The sequence below is a fragment of the Eretmochelys imbricata genome, chromosome 11 (genome assembly GCF_965152235.1).
Source record: "Eretmochelys imbricata isolate rEreImb1 chromosome 11, rEreImb1.hap1, whole genome shotgun sequence".
Taxonomy (NCBI): domain Eukaryota; kingdom Metazoa; phylum Chordata; order Testudines; family Cheloniidae; genus Eretmochelys; species Eretmochelys imbricata.
In genome coordinates, this window is record NC_135582.1 from 40605479 (window position 1) to 40618256 (window position 12778).

General features: G+C 45.4%; 2 protein-coding genes across 4 annotated transcripts in view; both read left to right on the forward strand.

Moving 5' to 3' along the window:
• METAP1D (methionyl aminopeptidase type 1D, mitochondrial) overlaps window positions 1-6027 on the forward strand; it is a 73464-nt gene extending 67437 nt beyond the window's left edge. For both annotated transcript variants that reach the window (XM_077829744.1, XM_077829746.1), the window contains 4 exons: window positions 870-967; window positions 2640-2687; window positions 3573-3651; window positions 3781-6027. In XM_077829744.1, coding sequence (XP_077685870.1) covers window positions 870-967; window positions 2640-2687; window positions 3573-3651; window positions 3781-3859 — 304 coding nt within the window. In that variant the 3' untranslated portion in view covers window positions 3860-6027. The remainder of the gene's footprint in view (window positions 1-869; window positions 968-2639; window positions 2688-3572; window positions 3652-3780) is intronic.
• Window positions 6028-9467: 3440 nt separating this feature from the next.
• DLX1 (distal-less homeobox 1) lies at window positions 9468-12778 on the forward strand. 2 transcript variants are annotated; one of them, XM_077829975.1, is made up of 3 exons: window positions 9468-9885; window positions 10321-10520; window positions 11601-12778. In XM_077829975.1, the coding sequence occupies exons 1-3, from the start codon at window positions 9573-9575 to the stop codon at window positions 11853-11855; spliced, it is 768 nt and encodes a 255-aa protein (XP_077686101.1). In that variant the 5' UTR covers window positions 9468-9572; the 3' UTR covers window positions 11856-12778. The 2 variants fall into 2 exon arrangements, with proteins under 2 accessions (XP_077686101.1, XP_077686102.1); XM_077829976.1 differs by lacking the exon at window positions 10321-10520 and having other exon boundaries at window positions 11601-11779.

Consider the following 12778-nt stretch of genomic DNA (forward strand, 5'->3'; position numbering starts at 1 on the left):
AGATATTGTGATTATGGACATGTTAGAAACAGGTGGACTGTTTAATTAGCATTACATGCATTTGCTAGACTTGTAACTTTTTTAAAGGGCCCCAGACTGGTAGACCCCAAATATGACCTGCTCTTTTTCTTGTATCTCTGCAAAAATCTGTGTTTGCAAAAATATTTGTAAATCTGTGTGTGTAGAGTCCAAACAAATGCCTCAGTGTCCTTTTCCCAGATCTGCTGCAGGGTTCAGACTGCTAAGTGCTGGTATACAGGAGTCTCCTTTATTGGGTAGACCTGCCTCAATTTCTGTATTAAGTTTTATTTACAACAAATAAGATTCTAGCACACTTGTTTGCCAAGACAACCCTCTGGAATATAAACTGATCAAGCTCTCAGAGTCCACAGAGAGGGTCGGAACCAATAGCTCTGAGCTTCCAGATTCCAGTGTATTGGTATAAAAAAGCTGAAGCCTAACCATGACAGTTACACTGGCGACATGGTTCCCTGTTCCACTGCTGATAATCCCAGAGACGCCCGGCTACTTTTCGATTGTGGGTGGAGTTATGAATTGTGGGCGGGGCTTGAGTGCACCTGGACTCTGCCCCCCACATAAAGAATGCCTGGAGAAGCCTCCACTAACGGTGTGAATGTGTCATTGTGTTACACTCCGAAGAGATTATCACCAGCCACACTGCCTGACAGGTGTTTATTGTGAAAGTGCCTGGAATTATCCCAGTGTCACTGCTACAGTTTGGGGCTCATAGGTTTGTGAGTGTTACACAATCCGAAACGCGGGGTTTGCGAGGGTCTGATGTCTAATTGGAAATGGGCTTTCTCTCTCTCTCTCTTTTTATCTTATTTTATTTTTGCTGTCCCTTAAAGCCGCATAGCACATCAGAATGATTTCCGAGTCTGCCCGTACTTTGTTGGGCATGGAATAGGATCTTACTTCCATGGACACCCTGAAGTTTGGCATCATGGTAAGGAAGTCCATTGTGAAAGATACGTAGGAATCTTACTGAAGTATTTTAATAAACGTAACCCAGCTGCAAAACCCGACCCCCCCCCCCCGCCTAGGGGTCATTGCAATCTACCAGTCCTGAGACAGCAGGAGCTCTTCTTCCCTGCGAATACAGCCCCCCCCCCCCTTATTAGTGACTTGGGGAGATTGCTGCCGGATCCCCAGGCTGGTGTGGTTTGAAGGCACTGGGATTACTTCTTTGGGAGAAAAGTTAAAATTAGTAAAAACAAACCCTCGCTGCATCAATATCCCAGCAGGCATAACCGCTGACTCTTGCTGTTAAGCTTCATTACATTCCCCCGTGCTGACAGCTGATGGAGCAGCAGGTTCTTCTGCGGGGAGGTCTAGGCTGCGGGGCCCGGCCAGCAGCCCGCCTTCTCCTGAGCGCTGGCTTGGGCCCCCCCGGGCAGCCCTGCCGGGCGCTCCCACTGGCCTGGCCGGCGCCGCTGTCAGGCAGATCCCTGCGCCCATTGAAATCAATAGACGATGGCCTTGCCGTTGAGTTCACCGGGAGCAGAATCGGACCCAGGCTCTGCGCTTCCTAGGGGCTGGCGGGGGGTAGCAGTGATCAGCGCTGCCTGCTCAGCCTTGGCTGAGTGTTTGCTGTTCTCCTCACCCCTTCCTCCCACTGCCAAGCTCTGGGCCAGCTCACAGCGTGGCTGGCCGGCCACTGACACCTGATGACAAGAGATGCTTCAGAAGGCTGACAGAGGCCAGGACGAAGCCACCCGAGGCTCTGCAAGGCCTTCAAATACAGTCTGCAAACTATTTCGGAGGCCCCCTGAAACCGCCCAGAAGGTCCTAGCGGAAGCTCAGCAGCTCAGTATCTCTGAATAGGAGTAAATCACTTCCCCCTCTGCCGGGCCTTCCTTGGCCATAACCCCCCTTGCAGCGGAGGCTCTCTTGGGAGGACACTCAGAAGGTGTGACTTGCGGAGCGTGTTTAGAAGAGGTCTAAATAATACCTAAGATCACAATAGACGGCAAAGTGGAAAGTAGGGCCTCGGCAGCGCTCTCTTCGGAAGCAGACATTTGAAACACCATCCCTAGATGACGACCTATCCTATGCCAAATATATTTGATTTTGTTTTGCAACAAAAAGCCTTGGTTAAAAGAATAAGAATCGGTTAAACTTTTCTGTTTGACCAAATGCAAGTTTACCTGCAGGCTTTCCCCTTTTATAGTCAGTTTTGTTCTTCAGGAACAACAGATAACTTGTTTAAAGCCAGAAAGACTAAAGATCAGTATGAATACAGTCCCTATTTTTATTAGTGTTCTTCACCGATAGTCATAAGCTGACCGAAACGGGCAAAGTTTATTGCAAAACAAACAAACAAATGACTGTACTGATTAAATTTTAAAATTCTGTAATTCCCTTAGAAGTGAGCTGGTACTCAAAATAGTTTCATCTATGCATAATAGAGTGATCTTCCAGATCTTATACCTGGTTTGCTTTGCTTTGAGATTGGGAAGATTATTTTTAAACACTTTCCTCGGATATTTAAAGGGAATTGCCTTACATGGTACCTGCGGGACAAAAAAGGGTTTCTGAAAGCAAGTGCTGGTTACATTTACTTAAAAAACAAACAAAAAACCCACCCACCAAAAAAGCATTTTTGTTTTCTTTTGTAGACAATGACAGTGATTTGTTAATGGAAGAGGGAATGGCGTTTACAATAGGTTAGTAACAGTTGCGAATGTTATTCTTTTGCTTTCTTTTTTAAAACCGCATCCCTACCTTCTCTTTCTTTGACTATCTACTCTTCAGATTTTGGGATTTCGGTTAGGCTAACCCCATGGGAAGCAAATTGAAAACATCCTTTAAATTTTCATTTGGGAAATAATTCGTGGAAATAGTTGCCATGTGATAAGATCTGGGAGAGGAAAATCCCCCCCAAATCTTATTAAATAACAGGTTTGCTCCATATTTTTGTAGGGTAGAGACTTATCCAGCACATTTGGGAGCTGCCTTTGCAGAAATAGTACAATCTAATTCTGTTACCAAAGCAATGTTTTTACCACCAAGCTATCTGGTGACTATTTTGTCATTTGCTTCATGACAGGAGCTGTTGTGTGGTTTTTGATGTATTACATCCTAGCTAACCAGTCAGAATCCTTTCCCTGGAAGGTTGAATGTGCTAAATACCAATCATAGAAAGCTTAAGGGGGAAAAAAGCCCTCTTCTCACTGTGTGCCTAAATGGCGCAGCAATTAGAGGGAAATAAGAAAATTGTTGTTTTGCTGATTTAATGAACATTTTAAGCCTGTTTTTAAAAATTCAAATATTTTAAAACTATCTGCTGTTTTTAGGAGTGGTTGGTGCTTTGGTTATTATCCACGGGGTCTTAATTAAAGCTTGATTAAAATGCCCTTCTTTAGTCTTTCACCAAAAAAAATACATGAATAACGTCATACTTCAGAGTTTCCTCTTCCTCCTCGTTAGTTCTTATGTTAGCGTAGCGATACAATTTCAAAACTCTACCTTTGGGGACCCTTTCTTTTCAGAAACAGGACAACGATGTGCTGTGGCCAGTTTAGCAAACGTTTTTTCCCCCCCTATTACAGAGCCAATAATAATGGAAGGATCCCCTGAATTTAAGATCCTAGAGGATAAATGGACTGCAGTTTCTGTCGACAATAAAAGGTACCTGAATTTACTTCTTATGTATTTTAAACTGTGGAATTGATCACTGACAGCCGGAAGGAATGGGTGAGTTTCATAGGCACTGCTAGCCACCTTTGGCCCCTAATAATTGCTAAATGTGTATTTCAGATCAGCCCAGTTTGAGCATACCATTGTAATTACATCAGGAGGAGCAGAAAGCCTTACTAAAGTATTGGAAGAATCTTAAGGTTGGCTCAAGAAGTGGCTGAAGTTACTATGCTCCTGGAATGCCTGTCAGCTTTACCAAGCCAGAGGAGGTTTCTGGAACTTTTACGGGGAATAGGTGCTGTGGCTCGTTAGAGGAAATGGAGTGGACAGCTTTTAGAGCAGATGTGAGTGACACATACTGCGGATCACTGCCTGATAAGTATTTAATACAAATCAGTTGATTTGTGTAAATCTTGAAGCTACCGTGCACACTCTAAAAGCAAGAAGAGTTTGGGTTCTTAATTATGAAGGGTGGGGGGAAGGGGGCAGATACACAAAGTTATTACTCCTACTTCCAGATGCTTACACTGGACAAACACGTATCGGATGATATTTAGTAAATGCAATTGAGAAGACAGAGGGAAATGGTAGTTTCCTATTATATCTGAACTGTGGAGAGCTATGGAACAATTTCCCTTCGTTGTGATGAGCACACTGCTATTTCCCAAGCTTGTGATCTACGCTACTAGGAAAACTAAATAAATAAATTCAAATACTTAATTTCCGAAATGCGGCCTTTGTGCTATCAAACACAGAGATCGTATTCCTCCAGCGGGCCTGCCCAGCTGCTCTCTGCCCTCTTGGCTCGGTTAATGTTTTTGGGTTTTGTTTTTTTTTGCACACAAGAAAAAGTGATGAAAACGAGATTCCGGGTGAGCTAAAAAGCGTCTTTCCCTTGTTAGGATCAACCATCGCCCTGATTGGAGAATTAGCCAGCTTGCACATGTTATATTGAGCATTCCTTTTTCTAAAGATCTCAGCTCCAGCTATGAGAAACTCATTCCGCATTTTTGAACGTTTAGCAAAAATTAAGAAGTGGGTTTTAGGATCTAGACCCCTAGTTAGATGACCCCAGCTTCCCCTCCGGTGGTTGCTTATTTGGGGGAGTTTGGACTTTTAATAAGAACTGCAACTGTTCTGATCCCATGAATATTGATAATAACTAATAATTAATCCAGCTGCACCACTCCAAGATGAATTGCTAAAATCTCAGGCCGGACCTGTCCTGAAGATTAAGGTTTTGATCTGCCATTAGGTGGCTGCTAATCACCCTGCCCGAATGTATAAGTGTTTTGAATCTGGTATTTAAATACACTGGGTGCTGCTGCTGAGCTTGCAGATCCCCAGCCCCGGCACTGCAAAGTCAGAGATAGACAAGTGGCATTCAAAACTGCCACAAGGCCAATGCATCCGATGAAGTGAGCTGTAGCTCACGAAAGCTTATGCTCAAATACATTGGTTAGTCTCTAAGGTGCCACAAGTACTCCTCTTCTTTTTGCCAACGCCAATCTGATACCTTACTCTTCATCACTTGCCTTTTCTTTGCGAACTGCTTCCTTTAGCCTCTTACCAGCCCAGCGTGTCGTGACTGATGGGCGGGGGGTCAAAGTAACCGAATTCTACTAGATTTACTCTGCTGTTTGTTTGTTCTGGAACACAAAAAGCTGTCAACTCTGTTCCTTTCTTACAGCGGTTTTGGCAAAGCACAATTCTGACTTCCTGGAGCCGTGTAAAGGGATTTTTTTAGGCATGCAAAGTGATATTTTAGGCACTGCACAGTCGTTCTTTAGATTAATTTGGAAGATAGCTGGCCCTTAAAACCTGTACAAGAAATGATGGATCAAACAACTTTACTAATACCCAGAAGTTAAATAGTCATTGATCCCAGGAAGACGTAGAATCCATAATACAGTATACTGGGAAATAGATTTTGTTTCCTGAAGACGAAGGTTGGGCTACCAGTGCTTGTGTTTAGAAAAACGCTTTGCTATTTCGCCGTGTTGAAAGGTTTAATCCCTACAAAAAGTAACGACAATTTAGTAATGAAATAAAAAGAATACATCTCCCCCCAAATTCCCACTGAGTTCTGGGTGCGTCAGGGATGTTGAATCGGCCTTAAATGTTAAAGTAGAAAGGTGGAACAATAAAATATCCTACCACCTTCCCCTTTATATGTGTCTTTTCATCTCATTTCTTATTCTTTACCAACAGTTGGGTTGTAAATATGAAATGTCACTTGTATTGGCCTGGACTATCAATCGAGAATGGTAATATTTCAGCCTCCCAGATGAGCTGTTCAAAAGCGACAGGCAGTGGACTTTAGTTTGACAAAAACACAATTAGCGATTTACAGAAATGTCTAGTGATAAAGGTGAGCAGCAGCGTTCTGCATAGCTCTGTGGGTGATCAGCACGAACAATACAATATAGGGAGATAGATAGACCGTTTCGATGTGATAAACTGCTGAACCAAAAAGTGATTTCTCCCCTCAAAGTGTAATCGGATTGCTAGCAATTAGTCCAGCATCTTGTTTTAGTCTCTGTTTACTCTGAGGTTTTCCCAAGTATAAATTTATTAGGACTGCAGGATTTTACCAACTGCTGTGGTAACAAGCTGTTTGGGTAGCAATTATACCGAGGTGATGGTATTTAGGGTACACATTTATAATCCTAATTATAAAGGTGACTACTAAAGTAAAAACGTTTCGGCTGTATGGGAAACCAACTCGGTTTTAAATACTTCACTCAGGCTATATGTTTCAGGCAGACATTATGAAGGAGGCTTAGAAGGTTTTAATTATTTTTTCCCCGTTGATTTGCTAGCACCAAACTTTTTTCAGCTCGAGGATGGGCTTCACAATGCACCTGGATACCATCACATCCAGGTACACTTTTCGCTAGGGCTGTCCTGCTACTCCCCAGTGACTTTCCAAACAAGTAAATATTTGGGAGTCTTTGCATGGAAGAGCATATCTCTAGTCTGTGTTCAGAACCACGCAAATAAAGACAGGCTATCTGGGAACAGGTGTTATGTACAATTACAGTGGGCTTTTGTGTTCCATACTTCCAAAGGGTATAAAACCAAGCACAGTACTGGTTGAGAATCATAACGATCTTTTTGACTAAGTGAGGTTTTAAACACACACACACACACGTTGGAGCGTGTGTGTGTGTGTGTGTGTTATACACACAAAACACCAAACCCAGTAAATAGAGAGGAGAAAAAGCTAAGCGTTTTCAGCCTGCGCTTTTATCTCTTGTGGGACATGCAGCTATCAAAGCCAGTGTCAACATTCTGAGCTCGTATATGTAGAGCACGTTTAACAGAATGGGGCAGATTCCGATCCTTTACACCACTGTGGATCCGGAATAAAGATAGTGAAGACAATTGAGTTACTCCGAATGTCCACCAGCGTAACCGGGATCAGAATCTGACGCCCATGTACCCAGAGTGGAGTCCATCCATCCTATGGTCCAGATGTGAAAACACTCAGGCACCGCATTTATCTAGCAATGAACATCCTCAACTGCACACGCTTGTTGCTTAGTAGTTGACATATCTGCAGCTGTCTGGAATAAATTACTCAGTCTGGCTAGCCAGTTCCCTTCAGTTTGACTATAGACATTACTTAATTATTGCTTATTAATCACACCTCTCCTAGATCTCGGATAACGGTCACCATTCCCTCTCTGTCCAAGAACTCAAACCCGCCTCGAATGATCACTTACATAGCCAGGGCTGACAAGATGAGCACGGGGCAGAGAGCTGATGGCCAGCGGAGTCCATGGGGGGATAGACCATTGCCCCTTCTTCCCGCACCAATCCGCAGCTACTTTATGAAAATGAACTTTTCGCATCGCAACCAAAAAGGATATAAAACAGGCGCTAGGAAATGGGCAATTAAAACCGACAGAGCCACTAAAGCAAAAAAAAAAAAAAAAAAAAAAAAAAAAGAGCAGAGAGGCTTAGACTTGTCAGCTTGCACGGTCATTAGCTGGTTGCTTCAAACATCACCACTGCCCGAAGAGTTTACACATCTTTTAAACGCCGGCAAAGGTCTCTGATTGTATTTTGGGAGTGAGTTGAGTCCCAGCCACGCTTCCTGCCATATTTGTGCCCCCACCAGATACCCTGAGAGAGAAATACCGTGAGCGGGAGCTGCGGGAGCTCAGGGAAGAGAAGCCTCCATTAATATCTGTAACGACATCAGCAATGTGATTTGTTTTGAATGTTCATTTTTATTGGTGTGCTCCCTTTGCCAAAATGCGCTTGATTACATAGATTTGGTTCTGTGATAACTGCGCACCCTAGACAATCTAGGTGTAACCGAGAAAGTTCAGCTCAGGCCAGATCAAATCCCAGGCTGTTTAATGCTGAAAGGCTGCATGTTGCTATTAGTGTTAAATATATGGCTAATTATGCGTATGAAAATTAAACATCGGTGTTATGCTAATGGGGCCGCCTTCAGCTGTGGATCAGAGCACTTGAGACTAGCATTTAATCAAATGAATCAGTAACTAATACATCTGCACGTGTGAACTTTCACAAGATCATTTTCCTGTTACAGCCACACACCACTAAATTATGAAAGAAATAATTATCCACACTTTCTAATTATCTAACAAAGTAATTTGGGATTCAGCGTAGGCTTTCTGTGCAGGATCTCCAAAGTCGCACCTTGTCACCACGCACGCACACGGAAGTTTTCATCCCAGGTTGGGTTTCAATGCACAATTTAGGGAGGAAAAAAATGGAAAAGGTCCAGCTCAGGTGATAGCAAAAACTTAATAATAATTTATGAGATGGTATAAATCAGCGTGGCAGATATTAGTGATATTTGTGTGTGGGTACAGAATGCGTGTGTGTGTATGAATGCAGAGAATTCAAAGAAGCATGCATTGTGTCTATGGATTTGCGAGTATGTGTGTGTACACATTCACATACAGACACAAAAACTATATGCTAAAACAAATACAACACTAACAGTATGCTCATTGCAGCTTAGCTCACACAATTGTCTATAGGTACTAGCTCCTTTATGGTGAAGTAGAAATCAGTGGGTGGCAAAAGGCCTTTAACAGGAGCCATTGGATCTAGTCCTGCTGTGAGGAGACACGCAGGGCCACCTTTCCCAGAGCACTGTGTTTCAGGAAGGACCAGGACTGTCCTGCCTGAGGAGCAGAGCAGCAGAGGTTGGTGTGATGACCCTCAGGGCCTCGTGCCGGGGAAGGGGGAGGAGGGAGAGATCGGAGGGGATTTGCTGTGACTCCTGCGTTGCCTGACTGCGTCCTATGCCGTTTCTCTCCATCTAGCGCAGACAAGGCGATTCCGCGCGCTTGTTTACTAATAGGTTCTGGACGCAGCGAATCACGGGGTGTCCGGGCTGGGGAGTGGGCTCTGGGGGGGTGCACTGGGGTCTCCCAGGAGGATGTGAAGCCCCCTGGCTGGCCGGCTCCCCGCCTGGAGTAACTTTGGGCCGCCCGCCCCTGGCTTGAAAGTCTCTCTCTCGCCGCCTTCATTGTGCGCCCCGGCGTTGTCTGTTCCAGATGATCACACGCAGGGGACGGGGGACGCTCAGCTCACCAAGTCCGGCTCGTCTCACTCACTAGGGTCCGGGCGAGCCCCAAGCGCCTTTGACCAATCCAAAGCGATTATGCAAGACGGCGGACCAATCAGCTCCACCAGCTCATGAATATTCATAGGCTTGGCTGAGTCAAAGCTTTTAGGCGAGTTTGTGTAGATCTACGGCATCATGCTTAGACTTTTCAAAGAGACAAACTCCATTTTCTTATGAATGGAAAGTGAAAAGCCCTGTTCCGCTTAAATTGGGTTCTTTCCTGTCCTGAGAAACACAACAGACCCCCAAAAGGCAGGCTGAAGAGAGAACCCACACACAGACCAAGCGACAAGAAATGACCATGACTACCATGCCAGAGAGTCTTAATAGCCCTGTCTCAGGGAAGGCTGTCTTTATGGAGTTTGGGCCACCCAGCCAGCAAATGTCTCCTTCTCCCATGTCCCACGGACACTATTCCATGCACTGTTTACACTCAGCTGGCCACTCTCAGCCTGACAGCTCGTACAGCACAGCTTCGTCCTTCTCCAGACCGCTGGGCTACCCCTATGTCAACTCGGTCAGCAGCCACTCGTCTAACCCCTACATCAGTTCAGTGCAATCCTACCCCAACAGCTCCAGCCTGACTCAGACCCGGTTAGAGGAGACAGGTAGGTGCACTTGGCTTTGGGGAGGGGGGAGGGGGGAGGGAGGGGGGGAGGGAGGTTGCTTGTATCAAAATATATCTATAAAAATAAAATAAAAATAATTAGTCAGAAAAGGCTGAAGCTCAGCGAGGATCAGCACACAGAGCACACAATGCCCGGCTGGAAAAAAATCAACCCAGATGTGCACGTATTAGTCTTCGTAATTATTTATTGCGTAGCGCTATAAACAATGTATGCAATTATGGGTAATTAAACCTAAACTGCAGCCTGTAAAAATAGCAAACTTTCTCTGGGAAGGAGCCTGGACTGCCACAATCGCCTGGAGCCTTTGTTAGCTCGACTTGTTCTTCACTTTTCTTTTCTTCCTTCTCATTATTGTTATTGTTGATGCTGCTTCTCTTGTTACTCCTATTTATTGTGCATCGTTTGTGGTTGTAGGGGCCGACTCGGAGAAAAGCACTGTAGTAGAAGGAGGGGAAGTTCGCTTTAATGGGAAAGGGAAAAAAATCCGCAAGCCCCGGACTATTTATTCCAGTTTGCAGTTGCAGGCTCTGAACAGGAGATTCCAGCAAACGCAGTACCTGGCTCTGCCCGAGAGAGCCGAGCTCGCAGCCTCGCTGGGACTTACCCAGACACAGGTACAGAGCCGCCGCTCCGTCCTACCCTCCACACAGCCCGCCTCATCGCTTTGCTTTTTCCTCTCTCCCCCCTTCTCTCTCCCTCGCACCGAGTGGCCCTGCCCTGCACCGGGAGCCGCCTTAGCCCGGCTTGTGGAAAGCTTGTCCCAGGATCTGTCCGGGGGCTTTGGGGCCACGCGTGGCCGGACTGCTGGAGCAATAGAGCTAATCACTCAGCCTTCCACACCCCAAATCTACCAGCATCGCCCTCCTCTTCCTCCCGGCCAGCCTTCGGGCCGGGTTTATTTGTGTATTCACTGTAAGTGCTTCGCCACAGCGTTTCTAAATTGATCCTCGCGGCATTTTTGAAAGGGGAGACGCGAAGTTTCCCACAGCGGAGGGTAGGTTTTGCCAGCTGTGGGCGCCTGGCCGTTTGGGGTCGGCTCAGTGTTACCTCTCTCGGCTAGTTTGGAGCAACAACAATAAAGCAAAGTTGCCTGCTCCGGGAGAAGAGATCGAACAAAACAAAATACGGTTTCACCCGCCCCGCTAGCAAAGGCAGGGGGAAGGAAACCCTGGAAATGAGCCTGCTTGGAATGAACAGCTCGCCCGGAGACTACAGGGAGCGGGGGGCTTGAGTTCATTTCCAAAAGGGACGATTTGTTTATTGATTGCATTACTGTTTCAAGCCCGTGCTTAAACTGTAACTCCAATGTATGTTTCTGCCCACGCGCACCCATTTTCTGGGAGGGGAAAGGGGGAAATGGGCTCTGCTAACCCCTAAATCTTTGCTTTGATAGCAAAATGCCGTGAGATTGCGAAAGGATTTCCTGCTGTAAAGGCAGTTTGGTTGGAAATTTCAAAGCCTGATCCCGGCTGTCCTAGTCCTTTGGCCAGTATTAGGGGTTTATTTGTATCAAACTTCTCGCACTGAGATTAGGAGTCAGGGCGAGCTAAGAACTTTCCATTATTCGGCAATAGAGGCGCTGGCTAGTCTCTGTTCTGGGCACACTGTCTCCAGACTTTTACACAAAGCCCTATGAACAATCCCGTCTCCCTCTGCCCTTCTTCCCATTCAGTAATGGCTTCATTGTATTCCAGGTGAAGATCTGGTTCCAGAACAAGCGATCTAAATTCAAGAAGCTAATGAAGCAGGGAGGGGCAGCTTTGGAAAGCAGCGCTCTGGCGAATGGCAGGGCGCTCTCGGCCAGTTCGCCCCCAGTCCCCCCAGTGTGGAACACCACCTCGTCATCGGGTAAGACCTCTACGGGGACCCCGGGCACTTACATACCCAGCTACACATCGTGGTACCCTTCAGCCCACCAAGAAGCTATGCAGCAACCTCAGCTGATGTGATTACAAACCAGTTTCCCCATTTCAAGCACTATCGGTCCAGAAAAATAAATAAGCCCAATCAATAAACAGAGGGAAAAAAGAGAGGGGGAAATAAAAAGAACAAACAATCGGGAAAGAGGTCTCTTGCCCACAGAGCCATTAACACTGCACTATAGCGTGGTGCAGACAAGCACAGATGTGATGCGGGGCTGGTTCCCAACTGCTGACAGCTGACAGAGCAGCCATTAGCTCAACCGGAGAACAGCCTGGGAGCAGAGAGAAAATCCGACCCTCGGCTTTGTGGGACAATCAGAAAAATATGTTTGTAGAGGAAAAAAGCTCTCCTCTGTCCTGTCTGTCTGTCTGTGTCTAGCCTGATGAAATGTAGGTCATTTATTTACTACCCCACTCCTCTTTAACGGCAATGCGAAAACAACCTGTACTATAGCCAGATATTTTTTCTTTGCATTTGCCTGTACCATTCACGACTCGTCTGTGTACATTTTTATTGTTGTTGTTAAAGGGAGAGATGGGGATTTAATTTATTGACTTAAATTACCACTGTAAGAGTGCTAGAAACACACGGACTATCTGGTTTGCAAAGGGCACTGTTTCAACGCACAGTTTACTTTAAACAAAACAGAACAAAAACAGCAAAAAGAAGGATGTGATTTTTAACTTTTACAATAACTTTTATACTTTGCTGGTGTGGAGAGGTTTGTTCCGAGTGGTCTGCATTTTTCACATCTCTAGAGTTATTTAGCAAAGAAAATAATACGCATTATTTAATGGAAGTGGAATCACGGCAGCTGTTGATCGCTTTACGTAATGTGAAGAGAGGGAAAGGAAGGCAATAGTTCCCTATACTCAGCAGTTGGAAAGAGATGGCAGGGAAGAAGAGATGCCAATTGGCTCTAACGTGACACAATTCAGCTTTAAACGAA

Bases quoted from the DNA above. Each gene is read 5' to 3' on its own strand.
- DLX1 (XM_077829975.1), top strand. From the start codon at position 9,573: ATGACCATGACTACCATGCCAGAGAGTCTTAATAGCCCTGTCTCAGGG. The intron at 9,886-10,320 runs GTAGGTGCACTT...TTGTGGTTGTAG, and splicing joins GACCCGGTTAGAGGAGACAG to GGGCCGACTCGGAGAAAAGC. The intron at 10,521-11,600 runs GTACAGAGCCGC...ATTGTATTCCAG, and splicing joins TGGGACTTACCCAGACACAG to GTGAAGATCTGGTTCCAGAA.